This window comes from Oncorhynchus nerka, linkage group LG2, assembly GCF_034236695.1.
Source record: "Oncorhynchus nerka isolate Pitt River linkage group LG2, Oner_Uvic_2.0, whole genome shotgun sequence".
Lineage (NCBI taxonomy): Eukaryota > Metazoa > Chordata > Actinopteri > Salmoniformes > Salmonidae > Oncorhynchus > Oncorhynchus nerka.
The window spans coordinates 74,587,674-74,614,462 of record NC_088397.1 but is presented as its reverse complement, the minus strand read 5'-3'; the positions used below and the strand labels follow the sequence as shown (position 1 = coordinate 74,614,462).

Here is a 26,789-nt window from a genome sequence, read left to right as displayed (position 1 = left end):
TTGCTTCCCTCTCTCTCTCCCTCCCTCTGTCTCTCTTTAATCAGATGAGTAGGCACTGAGCCATGTTGCTGTTCTCCATCCAGGAATAATTGGAAGAATCAGCCATCAGACAGCCTTGAACTGTTCAGAGACAGTAGATAATGCTCAGGAGATGTCCTGTCTGGTGCATTAATACACACACACAAGGCTTTGTGCATTATACAGAAGCTATGGCACATCATCAGAAGACGTTTGTTTGTCACAGACGTAAATGGCATTTTGTTGTGTTACAAAGTGGGATTAGAATGGATTTAATTATCATTTCTGGTCAACAATCTACACAAAATACTTTGTAATGTCTAAGTGGAAGACAAATTCTAATATTTATAAAACATTTGAAAAATACAACACTAATATACACTACCGTTCAAAAGTTTGGGGTCACTTAGAATCCGTGTTTTTGAAAGAAAAGCACATTTTCTGTCCATTGGAATAACATCAAATTGATCAGAAATACAGTGTAGACATTGTTAATGTTGTAAATAACTATTGTCGTAGAAACAGCAGATTTTTTTATGGGATATCTATCTACATAGGTGTACAGAGGCCCATTATCAGCAACCATCACACCTGTGCTCCAATGGCACGTTGTGTTAGCTAATCCAAGTTTATCATTTTAAAAGGCTAATTGATCATTAGAAAACCCTTTTGCAATTATGTTAGCACAGCTGAAAACTGTTGTTGATTAAAGAAGCAATAAGACTGTCGTTCTTTAGACTAGTTGAGTATCAGGAGCATCAGCATTTGTGGGTTCCATTACAGATTCAAAATGGCCTGAAACAAATAACTTTCTTCTGAAATTCATCAGTCTACTCCTGTTCTGAGAAATGAAGGCTATTCCATGTGAGAAATTGCCAAGAAACTGAAGATTTCGTACAACTCTGTGTACTACTCCCTTCACAGAACATTGCAAACTGGCTCTAACCAAAATAGAAAGAGGAGTGGGAGGCCCCGGTGCACAACTGAGCAAGAGGACAAGTACATTAGAATGTCTAGTTTGAGAAACAGACGCCTCACAAGTCCTCAATTGGCAGAACACCAGTCTCAACGTCAACAGTGAAGAGGCGACTCCGGGAGGGTGGCCTTCTAGGCAGAGTTGCAAAGAAAAATACATATATCAGACTGGCCAATAAAAATAAAAGATTAAGAATGTAAAAAAAAACAGACACAGGACAGAATAACTCTGCCTAGAAGGCCAGCATCCCGGAGTCGCCTCTTCACTGTTGACGTTGAGACGGGTGTTTTGAAGGTACTATTTCAGATTTTCATTTTTTATTAATTTCGAAACATGTCTATAAACAACATTTCATTTTGACATTATGGGGCATTGTGTGTAGTAGATCAATGACACAAAATCTCAATTTAATACATTTTTAATTCAGGGTGTAAAACTAAATGTGAAAAAGGTAAAGGGGTGTAAATACTTTCTGAAGACACTGTATATTATATCATATTGTATTCTGCTTGTCTTCACACTATACGTTGCTTAACAGCTAACACACACTATACAAGCTAAAATCAACCATCAATATCCTAGTGAAGCACCTTCCAGACAAGGTGCAACAGAACACTCCAACAATACCCTTGACAATCAAGGTTGCTGCTGATGACAGATTGCATTGAGGAGAAAATAAATAAATAGTAAATCAATATTTTAATGCATAGAGTAAAACAGGCACAAAGGCAAGTAGTCCAATCCAGCTAATTATACTTAATCACTTTCCTCAAGTTCCTTTAACTGCAGTCCTTAATGACACCCATTTGTTGTCTGTCTGAGAGCTAGCAGGGAAATGACTATCTATCGCACGCACACACACAGTCTTGCATAACTAACCTTGTGGAGACACACAATTCAGTCCCTTTCAAAATCCTATTTCCCTTTACCCCTAACCCCGACCCGTATCCTTACCATAACCTGAAAACCCAAATCCTAAAACTAACCCTAGCTCCTAAACCTGACTCTAAACCTAATTCTATCCCTAATACTAATTGTAACCTTAACACTAAACACCCTGAAGTAGCATTTGACCTTGTGGGGACTAACAAAATGTCGCAAGTTGCTCACATTTTTGTTTACTATTCTTGTGGGGACTCCTGGTCCCCACAAGTATAGTTAAACACATCCACACGTACACACATACACACACAGCTAGCACTAGCCATCCATCAACATTCAAACATTATTGGCTACATTAGTCAATTAGCTAAGCTCTGCTTTAGCCCCCCCCAGGCTTCATTCCCTCACCAAGTCTGGCACACACAAGACAAACTCCTGTCAAGGGCCCACTTAGAGAAAACTTGATACTCAATTATCAAATACTTTTATAGCGATAAAAAGGGCACAACCGATGTAGCTATAAAGAACACAGAGAACATAAAAGTCACACTGAATCAGTTGAAGTTCTAGTCAGGGATGAAAGCAGAGTGTCAATGTTACAGCTAAATGTCAGAGTCATACTTTCATAGTGATAAAATGGGGGAATTACCACAACAAATGATATAAAAATGAACATAAAGTACATAAAAACCACACTGATTCAGGAGAAGTTGACATCAGGACTTCAAAAATGTTCAACTTCATATTCATCGTCTCCAGCACTAGCCCAACATCATTTCTATGTTTTGTAGTAAAAAAGATTGTGAAAGACAAGTGTTTCCAATGACATCATCAACCAATTAGTAGACAATTAGTAGGTAATGCCTACTCAAAATTGGTCAAAATCACACGCCGCACACCGATGATGTCATGAGAAACACATCGTTTTCACCACAAAACATAGAAACGCACCCTGTCTTCAAAGATAATTCATAAAAATCCAAATAACTTCACAGATCTTCATTGTAAAAGGTTTAAACACTGTTTCCCATGCTTGTTCAATGAATCATAAACAATTAATGAACATGTACATGTGGAACGGTCGTTAACTTCTTATGGCCAGGTGGGACTGTAGCGTCCCACCTGGCCAACATCCGGTGAAATTGCAGAGCGCGAAATTCAAACTACAGAATTATAAATATTTAACTTTCATAACATCACAAGTGTAAAACATCAAAATAAAGCTTAACTTCTTGTTAATCCAGCCGCTGTGTCAGATTCCAAAAAGGCTTTACGGCAAAAGCACACCATGCGATTATTTGATTATTTATAAACAACGTTTATAATCAAACCTTTGGTACCCTAATACGTAAATAAACAATACATTTTAAGACGGAGAATCGTTATTGTCTTTACCGGAGAAAAACACCAAAGAACTTGCTCTCTTCCACGCGCTTGGAAACACTACAGTCAAAATGGGAGCCATCTAGAAAGACTACAATTTATGGCTCATTTTTCCAAAAACCAGCATAAAACTCTTTCTAAAGACTGTTGACATCGAGTGGAAGCCCTAGGAACTGCAATCTAGGAGGATTTCACCTTATAATAAAAGTGACAGCCATTGAAAACAGTGGTAGGCTGAATTTTCTTGGGGGGGGATGGTTTGTCCTCGGGGTTTCACCTGCCATATCAGTTCTGTTATACTCACAGACATAATGTGAACAGTTTTAGACACTTGAGAGTGTTTTCTATCCAAATATACCATGTATATGCATATCCTAGCTTCTGGGCCTGAGTAACAGGCAGTTTACTTTGGGCACGTTTTTCATCCGGTCATGAAAACGTCGCCTAAGGGCACAAACCCACCGTCGCTGGACCAGACAAGACTGGCAAAAAGTTATCTTCACTGACACAGTTTTGTCTGGTCGGATTTGTGATGGTCGTTTATCATCGAAGGAATGAGCGTTACACAGAGGCCTGTACTCTGGAGCGGGATCGATTTGGAGGTGGAGGTCTGGAGCGGTGTGTCACAGCATCATTGGACTGAGCTTGTTGTCATTGCAGGCAATTTCAACGCTGTGCTTTACAGGGAAGACATCTTCCTCCCTCATGTGGTGCCCTTCCTGCAGGCTCATCCTGACATGTCCCTCCAGCATGACAATGCCACCAGCCATACTGCTCGTTCTGTGCGTGATTTCCTGCAAGACAGGAATGTTAGTGTTTTGCCATGGCCAGCGAAGAGCCCGGATCTCAAACCGGGGACCTTTTGGATCGGAGGGTGACAACTAGGGACATTCCCCCCAGAAGGTGCAGGTGCCTTGGTGGAAGATTGGAGTAACATCTCACAGCAATAACTGGCAAATCTGGTGCAGTCCATGAGGAGGAGATGCACTGCAGTACCTAATGCAGCTGGTGGCCACACCAGATACTGACTGTTTCTTTTGATTTGACCCCCCTTTGTTCAGGGACACATTATTCAATTTCTGTTAGTCACATGTCTGTGGAACTTGTTTGGTTTATGTCTCAGTTGTTGAATCTTATCTTCATACAAATATTTACACATGCGCCCTTTACTGAGGAGTGGCTTCCGCCTGGCCACTCTACCATAAAGGCCTGATTGGTGGAGTGCTGTAGAGATGGTTGTCCTGGAAGGTTCTCCCATCTCCACAGAGGAACTGTGGATCTCAATTAGAGTGACCATCGGGTTTTTGGTCGCCTCTCTGACCAAGGCCCTTCTCCCCCAATTGCTCAGTTTGGCTCGGCAGCCCGCTCTAGGAAGAGTCTTGGTGGTTACAAACTTTTTCAGTTTAAGAATGATGGAGGCCACTGTGTTCTTGGGGACCTTCCATGTTGCTGAAATGTTTTGGTACCCTCCCCAGTGCCTCAACAAAATCCTGTCTCGGAGCTCTACAGACAATTCCTTCGACCTCATGGCTTGGTTTTTGCTCTGACATGTGGGAATTATATAGACTGGTGTGTGCCTTTCCAAATCAAGTGTAAGGAATTGAATTTATCACAGATGGACTCAAATCAAACTTTATTTGTCACATGTGCCGAATACAACAATTGTAGACCGTGAAATGCTTACTTACAAGCCCTTAACCAACAGTGCAGTTCAAGAAGAGTTAAGAAAAGATTTACCAAATAAAGAAAAGTAAAAAATAACACAACAAATAAACAATAGCGAGGCTATATACAGGGGGTACCGATAACGCTACCGAGTCAGCGGAGTTCTCCAATCAAGTTCTAGAAACATCTGAAGGATGATCAATGGAAACAGGATGAACCTGAGCTCAATTTCGAGCCTCATAGCAAAGGGTTTGAATACTTATGTATATAATGTATTCTATTTTTTCTTCAAACCTGTTTTCGCTTTGTCATTGTGGGGTATTATACGTAGATTGATGAAGTAAAACGTTAATTTCATCCATTTTAGAATAATACTGTAACGTAATAACATTTTGAAAAAGGGAAGGGGTATGAATACTTTCCGAATGCACTGTATAACACAACAAATATAGCAATAAAGGGCATAAAAGGACACCGACTCAGGGACAAGTTGAAGTCAGGTGAAGTTATTGGTGGGATAACGTTGAGAGTAAGCAGTGCAACAATATTCATCACTCCTCTTGTGTCTGTGTGACATTCTATGTTGTGCCCCCATGTTGTCCATGAATGAATACTCTGTTGTGATCCCATGCTACTGTCATGATGTGTCCCTTTTGGGGTGTATATGGTGCCCACCCCCCCTCTCTCACTCTCTCTCCCACATCAGGTTTTACAACGGTCATAAAATCCTGCTAGAAACTCCCTCTCTTTGCTGCCATGGAGTATGGAGGGAGAGGGCCTATGAAGAACAAAGGCATTATTCTTCTCAAACCTACTAATCCCCAAAATTGGAGAATTAAACAATATTTCTATTTTTGAGAATGTGGGAATGGTCCATGGACACTTAAGGGACAGTCATGTCGAGTTTGTTTCATTTGGAGATCTCATGAAGGACTGGAAACACATATAACTATATATCTTAATGTTCCCAGCTTACATCTGAAGGTTGTATAAGATGAATGAATAAGTATAAGAATACTTTTGAAAAGATAACCATATGATTTAGTCTTCCAAATGAGAATGGATTGTTTTATGGTAACTTATGCACAGTCAGTAGCCACGCCCAGATGGGCACAAACATGATGAGACGGCCCTTTTCTACCCAAGTATAAAATCCCGTGACCCAATTCACACTAGATCATGCAAACCATGGTGTAAGCTAAGGTTGCAAATTGTTGAATTTCTAAGACCAGAAAAAATGAAGTGGTAGCTACATGTTGAAATGGTTGGCACTACAACTCTACCAAAGGACAAGACCATACAGCGTGGAGCATTGGCTACACGGCTGGAATGGTTAAACTCTGAGACTATCAATTCACTACAGAAGTAAGAAATCCTAGGTCATTGAACTACCAGTCCGCAGCCGGAAATGTACGAAGCCTAGGACAAGAATACCGACATCCGCCGAAACATCTGACGTATCCATTATGAACACAACCAGAGACTTTCTGTCGATTGACTCTCCAGCAGACAGACCGGCGACCACAGAGAGAAACAAGACATACACTCGTAAATATGTACATTTTCGAATGATCGGTCTTCATATAAGGTATTAGCAATTTCGATGAGTGTAGTTATTAGCTATGAGTTTCCCGCTCTTGAGCGGTCCACACCCCCTTTCCTTTGTCTACCAAGCCGTCATATTTATTTATTTATTTTTATTTCACCTTTATTTAACCAGGTAGGCAAGTTGAGAACAAGTTCTCATTTACAATTGGGACCTGGCCAAGATAAAGCAAAGCAGTTTGACAGATACAACGACACAGAGTTCCACATGGAGTAAAACAAACATACAGTCAATAATACAGTATAAACAAGTCTATATACAACGTGAGCAAATGAGGTGAGAAGGGAGGTAAAGGCAAAAAAGGCCATGGTGGCAAAGTAAATACAATATAGCATGTAAAACACTGGAATGGTAGTTTTGCAATGGAAGAATGTGCAAATTAGAAATAAAAATAATGGGGTGCAAAGGAGCAAAATAAATAAATAAATTAAATACAGTTGGGAAAGAGGTAGTTGTTTGGGCTAAATTATAGGTGGGCTATGTACAGGTGCAGTAATCTGTGAGCTGCTCTGACAGTTGGTGCTTAAAGCTAGTGAGGGAGATAAGTGTTTCCAGTTTCAGAGATTTTTGTAGTTCGTTCCAGTCATTGGCAGCAGAGAACTGGAAGGAGAGGCGGCCAAAGAAAGAATTGGTTTTGGGGGTGACTAGAGAGATATACCTGCTGGAGCGTGTGCTACAGGTGGGAGATGCTATGGTGACCAGCGAGCTGAGATAAGGGGGGACTTTACCTAGCAGGGTCTTGTAGATGACATGGAGCCAGTGGGTTTGGCGACGAGTATGAAGCGAGGGCCAGCCAACGAGAGCGTACAGGTCGCAATGGTGGGTAGTATATGGGGATATGGTGACAAAACGGATTGCACTGTGATAGACTGCATCCAATTTGTTGAGTAGGGTATTGGAGGCTAATTTGTAAATGACATCGCCAAAGTCGAGGATTGGTAGGATGGTCAGTTTTACAAGGGTATGTTTGGCAGCATGAGTGAAGCATGCTTTGTTGCGAAATAGGAAGCCAATTCTAGATTTAACTTTGGATTGGAGATGTTTGATATGGGTCTGGAAGGAGAGTTTACAGTCTAACCAGACACCTAAGTATTTGTAGTTGTCCACGTATTCTAAGTCAGAGCCGTCCAGAGTAGTGATGTTGGACAGGCGGGTAGGTGCAGGTAGCGATCGGTTGAAGAGCATGCATTTAGTTTTACTTGTATTTAAGAGCAATTTGAGGCCACGGAAGGAGAGTTGCATGGCATTGAAGCTTGCCTGGAGGGTTGTTAACACAGTGTCCAAAGAAGGGCCAGAAGTATACAGAATGGTGTCGTCTGCGTAGAGGTGGATCAGAGACTCACCAGCAGCAAGAGCGACCTCATTGATGTATACAGAGAAGAGAGTCGGTCCAAGAATTGAACCCTGTGGCACCCCCATAGAGACTGCCACAGACTGAGGTCCGGACAGCAGACCCTCCGATTTGACACACTGAACTCTATCAGAGAAGTAGTTGGTGAACCAGGCGAGGCAATCATTTGAGAAACCAAGGCTGTCGAGTCTGCCGATGAGGATGTGGTGATTGACAGAGTCGAAAGCCTTGGCCAGATCAATGAATACGGCTGCACAGTAATGTTTCTTATCGATGGCGGTTAAGATATCGTTTAGGACCTTGAGCGTGGCTGAGGTGCACCCATGACCAGCTCTGAAACCAGATTGCATAGCAGAGAAGGTATGGTGAGATTCGAAATGGTCGGTAATCTGTTTGTTGACTTGGCTTTCGTAGACCTTAGAAAGGCATGGTAGGATAGATATAGGTCTGTAGCAGTTTGGGTCAAGAGTGTCCCCCCCTTTGAAGAGGGGGATGACCGCAGCTGCTTTCCAATCTTTGGGAATCTCAGACGACACGAAAGAGAGGTTGAACAGGCTAGTAATAGGGGTGGCAACAATTTCGGCAGATCATTTTAGAAAGAAAGGGTCCAGATTGTCTAGCCCGGCTGATTTGTAGGGGTCCAGATTTTGCAGCTCTTTCAGAACATCAGCTGAACGGATTTGGGAGAAGGAGAAATGGGGAATGCTTGGGCGAGTTGCTGTTGGGGGTGCAGTGCTGTTGACCGGGGTAGGAGTAGCCAGGTGGAAAGCATGGCCAGCCGTAGAAAAATGCTTATTGAAATTCTCAATTATGGTGGATTTATCAGTGGTGACAGTGTTTCCTATCTTCAGGGCAGTGGGCAGCTGGGAGGAGGTGTTCTTATTCTCCATGGACTTTACAGTGTCCCAGAACTTTTTGAGTTCGTGTTGCAGGAAGCAAATTTCTGCTTGAAAAAGCTAGCCTTGGCTTTTCTAACTGCCTGTGTATAATGGTTTCTAGCTTCCCTGAACAGCTGCATATCACGGGGGCTGTTCGATGCTAATGCAGAACGCCATAGGATGTTTTTGTGTTGGTTAAGGGCAGTCAGGTCTGGGGAGAACCAAGGGCTATATCTGTTCCTGGTTCTAAATTTCTTGAATGGGGCATGTTTATTTAAGATGGTTAGGAAGGCATTTTAAAAAAATATCCAGGAATCCTATACTGACGGGATGAGATCAATATCCTTCCAGGATACCCCGGCCAGGTCGATTAGAAAGGCCTGCTCGCTGAAGTGTTTCAGGGAGCGTTTTACAGTGATGAGTGGAGGTCGTTTGACCGCTGACCCATTACGGATGCAGGCAATGAGGCAGTGATCGCTGAGATCTTCGTTGAAGACAGCAGAGGTGTATTTAGAGGGGAAGTTGGTTAGGATGATATCTATGAGGGTGCCCGTGTTTAAGGCTTTGGGGAGGTACCTGTTAGGTTCATTGATAATTTGTGTGAGATTGAGGGCATCAAGTTTAGATTGTAGGATGGCTTGGGTGTTAAGCATATTCTAGTTTAGGTCGCCTAGCAGCACGAGCTCTGAAGATAGATGGGGGGCAATCAGTTCACATATGGTGTCCAGAGCACAGCTGGGGGCAGAGGGTGGTCTATAGCAGGCAGCAACGGTGAGAGACTTGTTTTTAGAGAGGTGGATTTTTAAAAGTAGAAATTCAAATTGTTTGGGTACAGACCTGGATAGTAGGACAGAACTCTGCAGGCTATCTTTGCAGTAGATTGCAACACCGCCCCCTTTGGCAGTTCTATCTTGTCTGAAAATGTTGTAGTTTGGAATTAAAATTTCAGAATTTTTGGTGGTCTTCCTAAGCCAGGATTCAGACACAGCTAGAACATCCGGGTTGGCAGAATGTGCTAAAGCAGTGAATAGAACACACTTAGGGAGGAGGCTTCTAATGTTAACATGCATGAAACCAAGGCTATTACGGTTACAGAAGTCGTCAAAAGAGAGCGCCTGGGGAATAGGAGTGGAGCTAGGCACTGCAGGGCCTGGATTCACCTCTACATCGCCAGAGGAACATAGGAGGAGTAGAATAAGGGTGCGGCTAAAAGCAATAAGAATTGGTCGTCTAGAACGTCTGGAACAGAGAGTAAAAGGAGGTTTCTGGGGGCGATAAAATAGCATCAAGGTATAATGTACAGACAAAGGTATGGTAGGATGTGAATACAGTGGAGGTAAACCTAGGTATTGAGTGATGAAGAGAGAGATATTGTCACTAGAAACATCATTGAAACCAGGAGATGTCATTGCATGTGTGGGTGGTGGAACTAATAGGTTGGATAAGGTATAGTGAGCAGGACTAGAGGCTCTACAGTGAAATAAGCCAATAAACACTAACCAGAACAGCAACGGACAAGACATATTGACATTAAGGAGAGGCATGCTTAGTCGAGTGATCAAAAGGGTCCAGTGAGTGGAGAGGTTGGTTGGGGGTCACGGCGATTTAGACAGCTAGCCAGGCCATCGGTAGCAAGCTAGCATAGGATGGAGGTCTGTTATTAGCCACCTCTTGCGTTCCGTCAGTAGATTAGTGGGGTTCCGTGTGGTAGAGGGGATTAATCCAAATCACACAACAACAACAAAAATAAAAACAATAGATATAGTTATAGAGGCCCAAGAAGAAAACATAATAATAATACAAATAAATAAATCGTCCGATTGTCTATTCAGATAGCAGCCGGTAAGACAGCTAACGGTTAGCAGGCCGCAGATGGGCGTTCAGGTAACGTCGCGACGGAGGAGCCAGCCGGATAACTCCTTCGGGTAGATAACGTCGGCAGTCCAGTTGTGAAGGCCCGGTGGGGCCCTGCGTAGGCAGTAAAACGGGTCCAGATAGATGACTGCAGCCCAGGAGTGATTGATGGAACTCAGGAGTGATTGATGGAGCTGGCTAGCTCAGGAATAATTGATGTTTGCTCCGGAATCGACGAAAGCCGATAGTCACACGGATAGCAGCTAGCTAGCTGTGAGATCCAGGTATGAATGTCCAGAGAGCAGTTGAAATCCAGGGACATGGAGAGATAAATTGGTCCGGTATGTTCCGTTCCGAGCCGCGCCGTACAAAACTGGCGATAGATTTTCGAGCTAAAAGATAGCTGATGACCACAAACCGTGGTTAGCTGAATACTAACGATTTGCCAGTAAAGAAGCTAACTAGCTTCTGAACTAGCTTATGATTAGCTTCTGGATTAGCTTCTGGGCTAGCTTCCGGCTAGCTCCTGGCTAGCTTCTGGCTAGTTTCTGGCTAGCTTCTTGGAGGATTACAGATTTGAGGTAAATAATACTTTTTTATAAATATAAATTGGTGAGGCGGGTTGCAGGAGAGTGTTTTGAAGATGAAAAAAGTGAAAAAAGTTGTAAATATATATATATATATATATACGGGACACGACAAGACGAGGACAAAAGACGTCTGAACTGCTATGCCATCTTAAAAAAAAAAAAAAAGGATATCGGTTTCGTCCACTAGGGACTTGTTCTTTATATCATGTAATACTCAATGTATGAACTATTGTGTGTGTGTTTCTGTGATTATTGTATTTCTGTGATTAATTAGCTAGTTAGTAAATAAATAATTAAGCCAAATTGTATATCGTTGATTCATCATTTAGGCTAGGGTTCGTGCAGATATCCAAGGGTTTGCGATGTTCAGAAATGAGAACTGATGAGGGAATAATGTTACATTAATAGAAGACTAACGGATAAGATATTAAAATATCTGAAGAGTCGATTTGGGAAATAGAGACTCTATAAACATTTTCCCGTGGTGCCTCAACTTCCTAGTTAATTAAAGTTTACATGATTAGTTTAATCACGCAATAATAATTACACAGAGAATTGATTTGATAAAATAACAGTCTTCACATTTAATGATAGCCCAGACATGACACTACCCATGTAATATAACTGTCTGTGGGGCCAAGGAGAGAACCAACAGCCATAATACAACATTCTGCTTTTATCATTTATAAGTATAAGACTCTTTGGTTGTAAATCAAGTTGGTTGTGAGGCAGAAATATATGCAATGTTAATGAGACCTTGTTGTTCACTTTGAGCACAAAGTAAAGCACAGGCTCACACCAAGACCAACACACAGACAAAAATCACATCGCAAGAACAATTATAGTAGCTGCGAGCATATGAAAGCATGCACACACACATCCACCCTTCTGCTGTGCCTTGCATATCACATTTCATATCATATTTCATATTGGTATAATGAATGTAACAGGAGGTGACACATGAATACATTATTATAACAGATATCCCCGTGGCCTCCTGTGGGGGAAATAGCTCCTTCATCAATCACTGCACTGACTGGGATCTAACAGGTGGTCCATTATCGATCCCACCACTTCACTGCTTTGAAAAAGAGCATGACAACATCAGCCAGGGGCCACAGGCAGTGCAGCCCACTGGTCTTTATGTAACGGCCATGCTCACAATATGGCAAAGTGGTTCAGTGATCACCAGTGCCAGGCTCACAATATGGCAATGTGGTTCAGTGATCACCAGTGCCAGGCTCACAACTTGGCAATGTGGTTCAGTGATCACCAATGCCAGGCTCACAACTTGGCAGTGTGTTTCAGTGCAGCTCAGTGATCACCATAGGGGCAGACCATGTTCATGTTTGTCAGGATATGTAAACAAGACAGGAGTGATCTGAAGGTCTTAGAGGATTACTGTGCTACTTGTTTTGTCTGCCAGGCAATACCAAATGACTAACTAAATTGGATGATATGCTTGCAGCTACTTTACAAACTCTTAAATCAATTGTTATAATGTTGTTCTAAAAGTTGGGTTTGAGGTTCTCCAAATAAGCTCTAACTTTGGAAAAGAATCCCACAACGCCCCACGGTCAGCTTCACACGATGAATGAAAAACTTGAGAATGAGAATCAGGCGGCGCATTGGGCGTTCACTCATCAATCTACGGGCCAGATTTGTTCCCTGAGAACTTCCACAGCTATCAACAATGGAAGGAGGGCTTCAGTGAAAATTTGCTTCTCAAAGTGGATGCCCTCTCTACCATCAATAAGGCTTCCACCAAAGCATCTCAAACAGCCAGCAGAACCAGCAGAGATCCTGAGAATGGAAGTGAATTGGGTAAGCGAAAGAGCTAGCTTGCTACCTACATGCTAACATTTGCTAGCTATAGCGCATTTAGCTCACGTCTTCCATCTAAATAACACTGATACAACTAACCAAATGTAAACATGTCTGCCAGCTGTTACATTTTGAAATTTTAGTCATTTAGCAGATGCTCTTATCCAGAGCGACTTACAGAGTGAGTGTACATTCTACGTACTGGTCCCCTGTGGGAATCAAACCCACAACCCTGGCATTGCAAGCACCATGTTTTAACAACTGAGCCACAGCGTAGCCTAGTGGTTAGAGCGTTGGACTAGTAACTGGAAGGTTGCAAGTTCAAACCCCCGAGCTGACAAGGTACAAATCTGTCATTCTGCCCCTGAACAGGCAGTTAACCCACTGTTCCTAGGCAGTCATTGAAAATAAGAATTTGTTCTTAACTGACTTCCTAGTAAAAAAAACAAAAAAAACATGAGACCTTATGGCAGCTAACTGTTGAGGCTGTCATACTGTACAGAATACAAGCCTATGGGATGAGTAGTTTTGGCCACGATGGAACTAGAAGCACAAGCATTTCGCTACGCTCGCATTAACATCTGCTAACCATGTGTATGTGACAAATAAAATTTGATTTGATTTTGTTACTGTATATAGCAAGTTTTAACGGTTTTTGTTGGGGTAAACCGGCCATCCTGAGGCTCTGGGAGAGTTTTATATATAGTCTGCCGAGTGCGGACTAAACTGAAATGTGATGCTTCGGTTAGGGATTCGACCGTGGATCTGGTGGCATTTCGGAGAAGCCCCAGAGCCATGCTTTCTTTGGAGGGGTGAATTGTGGATTTGGCTCAATGGAAAAGTTTATTTTCTTCTTCTTCCTCCGTTTCTGAAGTCATTTGTCAAAAAAATGTTCTAGCTGGCATAATAAGCTAGTTTTTACCATGATACTCTTATACTGCCCGTGTCTAAGTGATGGAAGTGGGGGGAACAGGCCGTAGATCAGGTGGCTGAGGTCCTTGAGGATCTTCTTGGCCTTCCTGCGACACCTGGTGTTTTAGGTGTGCTGGAGGGCAGGCAGTGAGCACCCAATGATGTATTCGGCTGAGCATACCAAACTCTGTAGAGCCTTGCGGTCAGCGGTGGTGGAGTTCCCATACCAGGATGTGATGCAAGCCCGACAGTATGGTATCGATGGTGCTCCTGTAGAACACTGTAAGGGCCCTCAGGGAAAAGGCAGAGTTTCTTCAGCCTCCTGAGGTTGAAGAGTCACTTCTGTGCCTTCTTCACCTCAGTGTTACCTACCTTCACCACCTGGGGGCGCCCCGTCAGGAAGTCCAGAACCCAGTTGCAAAGGGAGTTCAGTTCCAGGTTTGCTAAGCTTTGTGAAGATCTTAGAGGACACTATAGTATTGAAGGCCAAGTTGTAGTCAAACAGCATCCTCACATCCTGTATGCATTCCTGTAGGCCAGGTGGGTGAGGGCAGTGTGCAGTGCAATGGCGATTGCATCGCCCGTGGATCTGTCAGGGCAGTAGGCGAATTGGAGAGGATTGAGTGTGTCGGGGATGGATGAGGTTATGTGGTCTTTGATTAGCCTCTTGAAGCACTTCATGATGATGGAAGTGAATGCTACAGGTCAGTAGTCATTCAGTTCAGATAATTTTCCTTTCTTGGGCACAGGATGATGGTGGGGATAACAGCCGGAGCTAGAGAGAGAAAATGTCAGAGACCACAACAGCTAGCTGGTCTGCACATGAGGGCTCTGAAGGCGTGGCTAGAGATACCATCTGGGCCGGCAGCCTTGCGAGGGTTAACAGGCTTGTATGTTAACAGGCTTGTACTTACTGTGTATTACAGACCGAATTCAATCTATCAATTCTCAAACATAAAAAAATGTATGATGAAAATGACCATTTTCCATTGAATGACAAATATGCCATTTGACTGACTGTCAAACAGTGAATGGCTCAAAGCTTTTAGATACCGTTTATTTGTGGGAAAGACTGAACATTCATCAGATGACAATCTTGAGTGCTTGATAGAGAGTGGAAGGAGTCTTGGGATTTTGTAACAGTCCTTTGAAAAAGTAATGCTTTCCTACTCAATTCACTTCAGTGTGTGTGTGTGTGTGTCTGTGCTTTATCCAGAGTGTGAGGCTTCCGCAGGCAGGTTTCTCCTCTTTATTCCACTGCTATTGCACTTCCTCTCTTCCTTTCTGTGTGCCAGAGGTCAGGGGTAATTTCCCCATGGTGTCACTTACTGCATCTCAATCCATGCTGCCAGAACGCCAGCCAGCCCTATCTGGGCCGAGTGTTCCATGCTAAACAGGACCTCGATCCCTGCTGCCAGAACCCCATACAGCTAGTCCTGGTTTAGGGTTAGATTTAGCTGCCAGAACCCCAGCCAGCCCTATCTGGGCCGAGTGTTCCATGCTAAACAGGACCTCAATCCCTGCTGCCAGAACCCCATACAGCCAGTCCTGGTTTAGGGTTATATTTAGCTGCCAGAACCCCAGCCAGCCCTATCTGGGCCGAGTGTTCCATGCTAAACAGGACCTCAATCCCTGCTGCCAGAACCCCATACAGCCAGTCCTGGTTTAGGGTTAGATTTAGCGGCCAGAACCCCAGCCAGCCCTATCTGGGCTGAGTGTTCCATGCTAAACAGGACCTCAATCCCTGCTGCCAGAACCCCATACAACCAGTCCTGGTTTAGGGTTAGATTTAGCGGCCAGAACCCCAGCCAGCCCTATCTGGGCTGAGTGTTCCATGCTAAACAGGACAACTTCTAGAGGAAGACCGGTCACACACACACACACACACACACACACACACACACACACACACACACACACACACACACACACACACACACACACACACACACACACACACACTTCCATTTCCCATCCATTTATCATTGCAATGAGACACTGAATGAGCTCAGTCTGTAAATACTCTCACTTCACAAAGTTATCCCCCTGATCTGCTACAGCATAAAGTCAAGACTTTGAGGTGAGTGAGTTTGAAGTTAAATCCTCATACACAAATATGTCCCCTAGGTGTGTGCATTGTGAAGCTACAAGATACAAAGCCAGAAGTTATCTAGCACATACACACTCATCCCCACCCACCGACACACACCCACACCCACACACGAGGGCTCTTCAGAGCATCTACATTCAAACATATGGTTTCTTTAGACTTTATTTTATCTGGGTTCTTTGTTCCGTGTCCAATGGGGCACAACAGTGGGATGAATCACCCACCCATTCCCTCCCTAAGCCATTGTTTTTATTAGTGACATTGTGTTGGGGAGGCTCCATCAGTCTACAGCTCAGAGGGAGGCCGGTGAGCGAGCACACTTGATAAAATGGAGGACAAGTAAGCAGCAAGAAGTGCACAGGAAAAATTGCAGCCCCTTTTCTGAGAAAGGAAACAGTAATCATTCGTTGAAGTTAACTATCTGAAGTTCTGTTCTCAAGTGAATCTAAGAAAGACTACTAGGTGATATATATGGCTGATACAGTTTATTTGTGGTAAAGACTGAACATTCATATGATATGAAAATAGATAGTGATGTTTGGCAAATCATATAGTGGACTTATGAATGGAAAATCAAAGTTTGTTAGGGGTAAGCCAAACTATATACACATATTGGGACACGGCCATAGAGAAGAGTGACTGGTAACAATCCTAAAGGATGTCAGGTTTTATGAAGGTTTCTTTACCTTTTAACTCTTATTCCTCAAAATGTTTACACACGGACACACAACCGCACGCACACGTCATGTCTATTTCAAATGAAACATACTACACACTATAGACAGGTTTCCATTGATCCCGTCATTGGGACGCGTCATGGAAACGGCAGATACAGGAAAATGTTCTAAAGATGGACAACATTCTATCCGTTCGACAGGAGTGGATTTCTCTGTCCAACTTTCCTTATTAGAACACGTGATGAAGGAAATTGTGTTTTTCAAATAAATGATGATTGCCGAATCATTTTGAAGGTGTAATGGCCCCAGTTGCATTTTCAAACAAATCATTTTTATTCATGAAAGTTGGTACTGCCAAATTCTCTAGAACAACATTGTAAGTGACTTATGGTAGTGAAATGAACATGAAATTCTCTGGCAACAGCTCTGGTGGACATTCCTGCAGTCAGCATGCCAATTGCATGCCCCTCAAAACTTGAGGCATCTGTGGCATTGTGTCGTGTGACAAAACTGCACATTTTAGAGTGGCCTTTTATTGTCCCCAGCACGTGCACCTGTGTAATGATCATGCTGTTTAATCAGCTTCTTGATATGCCACACCTGTCAGATGGATGGATAATCTTGGTAAAGGAGAAATGCTCACTAACAGGTATGTAAACTAATTTGTCCATAAAATTTGAGAGAAATATATTTTTTGTGCATATGGAACATTTCTGTGATCTTTTATTTCAGCTCATAAAACATGGGACCAACACATTACATGTTGTTTTTATATTTTTGTTCAGTGTAGAAGCACCATTGGCAACAATTACAGATTATTTCTGGGTAAGTCTGTAAGAGCTTTCCACACCTGGATTGTGCAACATTTTCCCATTATTATTAAAAAAATTCTTCAAGCTCTGTCAAATTGGTTGTTGATCATTGCTAGACAACCATTTTCAGGTCTTGCCATATATTTTCAAGTAGATTTAAGTCAAAACTGTAACTCGGCCACTCAGGAACATTCACTGTTTTCTTGGTAAGCAACTCCAGAGTATATTTGGCCTTGTGTTTTAGGTTATTGTCCTGTTGAAAGGTGAATTCTTCTCCCAAAGTCTGATGGATAGCAGACTGAACTAGATTTTCATCTAGGATTTTGTCTGTGCTTAGCTCCAATCTGTTTATTCTTATCCTGAGGTATACTTATCCTGAGGTATACTTATCCTGGGGTATACTTTTTCTTATCCTGGGGTATACTACTTATTGACTCAAGACATTTAAGGTTTTCATTTTCATTAATTTGTAAACATTTCAAAAAACATAATTCCACTTTGATATTATGGGGTATTTTGTGTAGGCCAGTGACCCCAAAAAATCTCAATTTAATCACTTTTAAATGCAGGATGCAACATCAAAATGTGGGAAAAGTCAAGGAGTGTAAATACTTTTAGATGGCACTGTATGTGACCAGATTAAAAAAATAAAAATACACCTTTTATAAAAGTACAGCCTCAGAGCTTCAAATTTGTATATCACTGTAGTTGGAGGAAACATGGGAAAGTTATGCTGCAGTTGATAAATGTGTTAGACAAGTAGAAGAAAATGGCCTTTTCCTTTGTTTACACCCATTCAGCATCTCTCACATCCCCTTAAGCCTTAGCCTCACCCACTAGAAATACAGTAAAGTACACACACTAAAGGGGAACAAAAAATATGTTTTGAGCAAAATAGTGTTTTTAGACACAACTGCGCAAAATAGTGTTTTTTGACACAACTGCAAACTGCAAGGAGTAGAGTTTGACGGGAAGTCGTGATGTCATCGGCCTTCCCCCTTGCTTGAAAACGACCATACTGTGAAATAGGAACTAGCGTCAAACGTCTAGGATCCTGTAACCAGTCAAATATTTGATCAGAAATGAATAGCAATAAATCCCTTTACCTTCTCTTCTCCTGCTGCCTTTCCTTCCTCCCCCTTAACTACCCACTAACCAGACAAACCTTTCATCAAAGTGAATTACACATCCGTAATTACCACCACCGACAGGTAACGGCAGCACTATCAAATGCAGCCATATGTACAACAGCTAATGCATTTAGAGTTGAGTCATTTAGAACACACTCTTATCCAGAGCGACTTCAAAATCAAAATGATTTGAATGAAGATGCGATTGAAGAAATAAAAAAAGGTAACACTTACGATAATAGAAAGAAAAAAAATCTATAAAAACTATGTGTTATTGAGAAAATAAACTTGAGTGAGACCTGAGTGTGTATTTTCATACTTTGTTCATACTGGCCCCATGTGGGAATCAAACCCACAGCCCTGGTATTGCAAGTGCCATGCTCTATCAACTGAGCCATACTGAGCACTGCTTTCAATTAGAATGGCTGCATATCATCCATCCAGTGCCCTTTAACGGTTCATTGGTCACAGAAAGATGTGAGGAGACAAAATGGTGATCGTAATTATACAAGCATTCAGAATCAGAAACCTGTAGGGAAGAAAAGCTCTCTAAGAAAAGAGCTAGCGCTACAAAGACAGACAAGGAAGGAAGGTTTTATGTGAGAAGCTTAATGAATATGGGCCCTGACTGCCAGAGGGAAGGCTTTATAAGAACAGTGCTAGGCTAGAAAGAAAGAATTCCCAGGTCTATGAGACATGGGAGAGAAAAGCAGCACATGGAGAGCTCTCCACTTCTATTTCACTTGTATGCAAAGGATTCAAAAACAGGTAGCTGATTCAACAGACATAATGGTAGCGCAAAGTTAAGTGCTTTAGGTGCTGGAAAGTTCACTGTGTTGACATGCTGAAAGTGTCTCTCCACTTCTGACTCCCGACTCAGTCTGAATGATTAATCTGCCATCAGGGTGAGAATGTATCTGCATCGCAAAGGACAGCCACAATAGGCAATCAATGTGTGTCTCTCTCTTGCTTTCTCCATAATGGTCACAGTCTTTCTGTCACTCTCTTTTTGCACATCTCTCAAATAAGACAATTACGTTCATCCACTGAGCATGAGGCCGACATGGTTATACTCACCCCGTTGAGTTGCAGTAACCTCCTGTACTCTAGGTTCACAGCCTGCACTGACACATCCTTCTCTTTTGGGATCAGTGTATCAGTCTCAACCATAAACACCCTCAGTCTCGCCCCCTATCCTCTGTGTCCATATGATCTAACCCCTACACCCCCTATCCTCTGTGTCCATATGATCTAACCCCTACACCCCCTATCCTCTGTGTCCATATGATCTAACCCATACACCCCCTATCCTCTGTGTCCATATGATCTAACCCCTACACCCCATATCCTCTGTGTCCATATTATTTAACCCCTACAGCCCCCTATCCTCTGTGTCCATATGATTTAACCCCTACACCCCCTATCCTCTGTGTCGATATGATTTAAACCCTACAGCCCCCTATCCTCTGTGTCCATATGATATAACCCCTACAGCCCCCTATCCTCTGTGTCGATATGATTTAAACCCTACAGCCCCCTATCCTCTGTGTCCATCTGATATAACCCCTACAGCCACATCCTCTGTGTCCATATGATCTAACCCCTACACCCCCTATCCTCTGTGTCCATATGATCTAACCCATATAGCCCCTATCCTCTGTGTCCATATGATTTAACCCCTACACCCCCTATCATCTGTGTCCATATGATCTAACCCATACAGCCCCCTATCCTCTGTGTCCATATGATTTAACCCCTACACCCCTATCCTCTGTGTCCATATTATCTAACCCCTACAGACCCCTATCATCTGTGTCCATATGATCTAACCCCTACACCCCCTATCATCTGTGTCCATATGATCTAACCCCTACACCCCCTATCCTCTGTGTCCATATTATCTAACCCCTACACCCCCTGTCCTCTGTGGCCAACCAATCTTACCTCCACAGGGAACTTCCTGTCGTTGATGCTGTGTTCTGACCCTGCTGATCCGTTACTCTGACCCCAATGGAACTCAATCTTCTCCGCCTTGAAGCGTCCAGGCAGTCCTGCCCCCCGTACAAAGTAGTCATCCTTCAGCAGCACAGCCACTGGGGAGAGATGGGAAAGTGAATACAAATGAGCATAGGGAATATTAGTTGAGAAACAAGCGCGACTCTCACTATTTTTTTGTCAATCAAAAGCATAACAATTCGGCCTTCATCTGCTTTCATCAGATAGATAGATAGATAGATAGATAGATAGATAGATAGATAGATAGATAGATAGATAGATAGATAGATAGATAGATAGATAGATAGATAGATAGATAGATAGATAGATAGATGAGTGGGGAGGAGAGAAAGAGGATCAAATGAAGATAAGGGTAGAAGATAAGACGAGAGGGAAAGCAGATAAGAGATAGTCAGTAAGGGGAGGGATAACTTCATTAGTTATCTGGAAAGTGTCTTACGTCAATCTGTGACTTACCTTTTCTCTGAGAATGTGCCTCTGTCCATTCTGGTTTTGTTGAGAACCGTTATGACTGAGACCAATGTAAAATGCACTTGATATATATTCGACTTGACTTAACTTGGGTGCATACCTGAACATCCTGTTTAATTTACTCCTAAATTAAAGTATTTTTCTACTGATGCCTTTTGGAAGCTTGGGGACTCTGGGAGTGGGACAAATAACAGCTTTCTTCTTTGCTGTCATCATTGGCCTAAAAAGTCCCTGATGACATGCTAATTCACAGATCTCTCAGTTAATACTTGAAATTCCATAACTACTACAATGGCCATGACGGTCATGCTGTTGATATTTCAATTGTGTAAATATTCCATAATAAACAATAAAATGCTAAATGAATGCCTTTATTATGTTAAAATAGGTCATAAGAAACCCCAGGACACCAAATGTCAATTGTAATCAGTCAGAAAATGTATTGAATGATCCAAAAGCGCATAGACTGCAAATACTAAGGTGGCTGAAGAAATTCGGCAGTCCTCTCCAAATACTACCACTGCACCATCGAGCGCATCCTGACTGGTTGCATCACAGCCTGGTACGGAGCAACTCCGTCCATGACCTCAAGGCCCTTCAGAGGGTGTTGAAGACAGCCCAGTACATCACTAAGGATCGTGTTCCTACCCATCCAGGAGATCTACTCGAAACAGTACCTGAGGAAGGCACGCAGCATAATCAAGGACCACACACACTACAGCCACAAGCTGTTCTCTCCTTTAACGTCGGGCAGACGGTATCGAGGCATGAGGTCTGATACTAACAGGCTCAGAAACACTTTCTATTTACAAGCTATCAGACTGCTGAATGCTTGAACTGCACTGTCCACCTGCTCTGATTCTCTGCACCTTAGCACACATGTACTCACTTATGCACACAGACACTCAGAAACTCATGGACACACCCACACCTCAAAACTTCTGCTACAAAACCCTTATTATACTGATCAGTTTATACACTGCCCCCATCCCCAAAACACATGTAAATATTGTACAATAAATTGTCCCTTCCTATATTATACTTATGCAAAAAAATATTTATATATTATACTGAGCCATTTACTTTATGTTCCTATTCTTATCTTTTATTATTGTTGCATTGTCGAGATGGAATCTGCAAATAAGCATTTCATTAGACGATGTATACAATGTCTATCCCGTACATACAGTACAACTAATAAAACTTCAACTTGAACTAGTCAAATAATACAATAGTGTATTTTCTGACTGTAAGACAACAGTTGCCTGCCCAGCTGGCCCGTCCAAATGACACCTAAACTACATTGGAACTATTTTCACACATAAAATAATAACAATAATAATATATGTGGACTAAAGTAGTCTGATGGGTGACAATATTATCAATTGTCAAATAGTGACAGATGACCAGCGCAGTGTGCATTGACAAAGAAGGGAAAGGAGATCAAATAGTACTTCTTCCATATCATCCCACAGAGGTCCATGCAGGCCAGACATGTGATTGCTATACCCTATCAGAAAGAGCAGATTCTAAGGTTTCTAATGACAACTCCACAAATTGCAGGGATGGTCTCTGTTTCAAAATATAATTTATCCCAGAATAACGGTGGCTCCCTGCATGTTCCTCATGTGAGTAGGGTACTGGTAACAATCAGCAATAGACATGGGATAAATATCCTTTCTATTTTCTTCTGTTATATCCCATAATATTCTTACTGTAAAATATATGTGGACTGTGGTAGGTGCAGGGCCTGTTATATCTGCTAAATGAACACCTTCATTTCATTGGCATGACACAGCCGTAGCCTTGGCTACTAAAGCACAGATAAATACAACTCAAAACATGCTATTCTGTTCTTTTGAAATACATTGTCTTGTAATCATGTTTTTTTATGGCCTTCCTAAACCAAATATGAATGGATTTCTTAGTGATTCTGTATATTAACAATAGAAAGATAGACATCATCATAATGACTAACAACACATTTCAAATGTTTAATTACTCTCCAGTTATAAGGTCATATCCCCCTCATTCTTGACTTTTCCTAAATAAGTCTATATAACATCTTAATATCACAAAAAGAACTGGAGGTATAACCAGTTTTAGGATGGCATGTCATTTTATGAATGTTTTTCCCTGCTGCCTCTTTTCCCAACAGATTGGCCTACTCCACTCCTTCTCCCAACAGATTGGCCTACTCCGCTCCTTCTCCCAACAGATTGGCCTACTCCGCTCCTTCTCCCAACAGATTGGCCTACTCCGCTCCTTCTCCCAACAGATTGGCCTACTCCGCTCCTTCTCCCAACAGATTGGCCTACTCCGCTCCTTCTCCCAACAGATTGGCCTACTCCGCTCCTTCTCCCAACAGATTGGCCTACTCCGCTCCTTCTCCCAACAGATTGGCCTACTCCGCTCCTTCTCCCAACAGATTGGCCTACTCCGCTCCTTCTCCCAACAGATTGGCCTACTCCACTCCTTCTCCCAACAGATTGGCCTACTCCACTCCTTCTCCCAACAGATTGGCCTACTCCACTCCTTCTCCCAACAGATTGGCCTACTCCGCTCCTTCTCCCAACAGATTGCCCTACTCCACTCCTTCTCCCAACAGATTGGCCTACTCCGCTCCTTCTCCCAACAGATTGGCCTACTCCACTCCTTCTCCCAACAGATTGGCCTACTCCACTCCTTCTCCCAACAGATTGGCCTACTCCACTCCTTCTCCCAACAGATTGGCCTACTCCGCTCCTTCTCCCAACAGATTGGCCTACTCCGCTCCTTCTCCCAACAGATTGGCCTACTCCACTCCTTCTCCCAACAGATTGGCCTACTCCGCTCCTTCTCCCAACAGATTGGCCTACTCCGCTCCTTCTCCCAACAGATTGGCCTACTCCGCTCCTTCTCCCAACAGATTGGCCTACTCCGCTCCTTCTCCCAACAGATTGGCCTACTCCGCTCCTTCTCCCAACAGATTGGCCTACTCCACTCCTTCTCCCAACAGATTGGCCTACTCCGCTCCTTCTCCCAACAGATTGGCCTACTCCGCTCCTTCTCTCAATAGTTGAATGTGTCGTTCCCAGTTGATAATCACCCTGATAATTGCCTCGAAACGGAACATAGACTATACAAAAACTAATTTCCCACATATAACAACACATTAAATAAATTAAATATAGTATGATGGGGGAGAATGGGTGAGTTGAGCAAGAGGAAGCAAACAATGCATAATTATGTAACCACCAATTGTGAATGAAGTGCAGGGTGGGCTATTCTATTGTATTCATCTATTGTAATTATAATCTCAACACGGTGTACCCTATATCAGTCCACTGAATCCATTTTAGAATCTGACTGTAATGTAACAAAATGTAGAAAAAGTCAAAGGGTCTGAATACTTTCCGAATGCACTGTATATGAGGGCCAAGGCAGCAGCAAAGATTCCATGTGAGCCGTTGCGCAAGCCAAATTGTGCACAGCCCACAGGGAGGAGAAACTGCCCTCAGAACAGAACCCATGACACCAGTTTCAGCTGCAAGCCAAATTGTGCACAGCCCACAGGGAGGAGAAACTGCCCTCAGAACAGAACCCATGACACCAGTTTCAGCTGCAAGCAAATTGTTGTGGGAAGTGATTAATTCCATAGCTAGAGGACTCCTGATATCTCCAGGAGTGCTAGCTAAGTGCTGCCTGTTTATCTCCAGGAGTGCTAGCTAAGTGCGGCCTGTTTATCTCCAGGAGTGCTTGCTAAATGCTGCCTGTTTTCCCAGTAGCCTACTTGGTGTGTGAACTGCTGACTGCTCATAATTTGCAGATAGTTATTGACACATCAATCACGATCAAGGGGCAGGGCGATTTGTGACTTGTTTTTGGTAATCAGTGGCTGTATTTTTGGGGGGGGGGTGATCTCATCTCTCCTAGGCAATCAGCAATTAGTACAGGGATGTGTGCTCTCCACCTCTGCTAGGCAATCAGCAATTAGTACAGGGATGTGTGCTCTCCACCTCTGCTAGGCAATTAGCAATGATTGCTAGTTATTCAGTCTCCCCTGGTTTCTCAGTGGCAGCTGTGGCGGTCGTGTCAGTGGCAGTTCTGTCGCAAAACAAAGATCGTGGCCAAAACAAAGACTGTGGCCAAAACAAAGACCGTGGCCAAAACAAAGACCGTGGCAAAAACAAAGACTGTTGCAGAAACAAAGACCGTGGCCAAAACAAAGACTGTGGCCAAAACAAAGACCGTGGCCAAAACAAAGACTGTGGCCAAAACAAAGACCGCGGCCAAAACAAAGACCGTGGCCAAAACAAAGACCGTGGCCAAAACAAAGACTGTTGCAGAAACAAAGACCGTGGCCAAAACAAAGACCGTGGCCAAAACAAAGACTGTGGCCAAAACAAAGACCGTGGCCAAAACAAAGACCGTTCGGCGGAGTTGTTCTGCCGAGGCTCACACCACTCTCTCACTTGAGTATCTTAACTAGTTATTTTGCTCTTTTGTAGCTTTGTCAACTATGTGTGTGTTTTCTATACCAGTTCGCACCTCTCCCTATATGTTTTACAGACGCTCCCGGCCCCTTGGCTGCAACCCTTCTAATTTAGTGTACCCTGCGCGCACAACTCATGTGGAATTCTGGGTCTCTGACAGCGTTTGGAACTGCCGATCTGCAGTCAAGAACCCTGAGTTCATCCCAGGCTATGCTGCCCCTTGACTTTCTGCCCCGGACGGAGACATGGATCACCCCAGAGAACACTGGTACTCCAGTTCTCTTTCTTCATCTGACTATGTTGTCTCTCATAGTCCGAGAGCATCTGTTCATCGCAGTAGTGGCACAGGTCTACTCATTTCTCCTAAGTGGAGATTTTCTCTTTTCTCCCAACTGTCCATCTCCTCATTTGAATTACATGCTGTCACTGTCACTTGTCCACCCAAGGTTAACATTACTGTCATCTATAGCCTACCAAGTGCTCTTGGAGAGTTCCTCAATGAGCTTGACACCTTTATGAGTTCATTTCCTGATGATGGCTCACCGCCCTTCGTACTTGGCGACTTCAACCTCCTGAAGTTTGCCTTTGATTAACTTCTTTCCAACTCTCTTTCCCCTCCTTGTCTTTTTTGACCTCACTCTTTCCCAATCCCCTCCAACTCACAAGGCAGGCAAAACGCTTGACCTCATCCTTACTAGAAGCGGCTCGCCTACTTATCTCACTGCGACCCCCCTCCAAGTATCTGACCACTACTTTGTTTCCTTTTATGTCTCCTTTTCCTCCAACCTCAGCCCCTCAGCTCCTAGCCAGATGGTCATGCACCATCGCAATCTTCACTCTCTCTCGCACTACTTTCTCCTCTTCTATCCTATCATCTCTCCCTTCCGCTAAATCCTTCTCATGATTCTGCCTCTTCGACCCTACTCTCTGCCATTTCCTCCCGGCCGGCTAAGCCCTCCTCTCCTTCTCTGTGGCTGAATGACTCATTGCGAGCTTACAGAACAGGGCTGCGGGCACCTGAGTGAAATGAAGGAAAACAACACTTCTTGAGGACCTATCATCCTTTCACTCCCTCCTCTCTATTTTCTCTTCCTCTGTATCCGTTGCTAAAGCCACTTTCTACCACTCTAAATTTCAAGCTTGTGCCTCTAACCGCAGG

General features: G+C 43.1%; 1 protein-coding gene across 1 annotated transcript in view; it reads right to left on the bottom strand.

Annotated features, from left to right (window-relative positions):
- LOC115142449 (receptor-type tyrosine-protein phosphatase gamma-like) overlaps positions 1-26,789 on the bottom strand; it is a 241,688-nt gene that overhangs the window by 87,899 nt on the left and 127,000 nt on the right. The window contains exon 4 of the mRNA XM_065002572.1: positions 20,613-20,761. Coding sequence (XP_064858644.1) covers positions 20,613-20,761 — 149 coding nt within the window. The remainder of the gene's footprint in view (positions 1-20,612; positions 20,762-26,789) is intronic.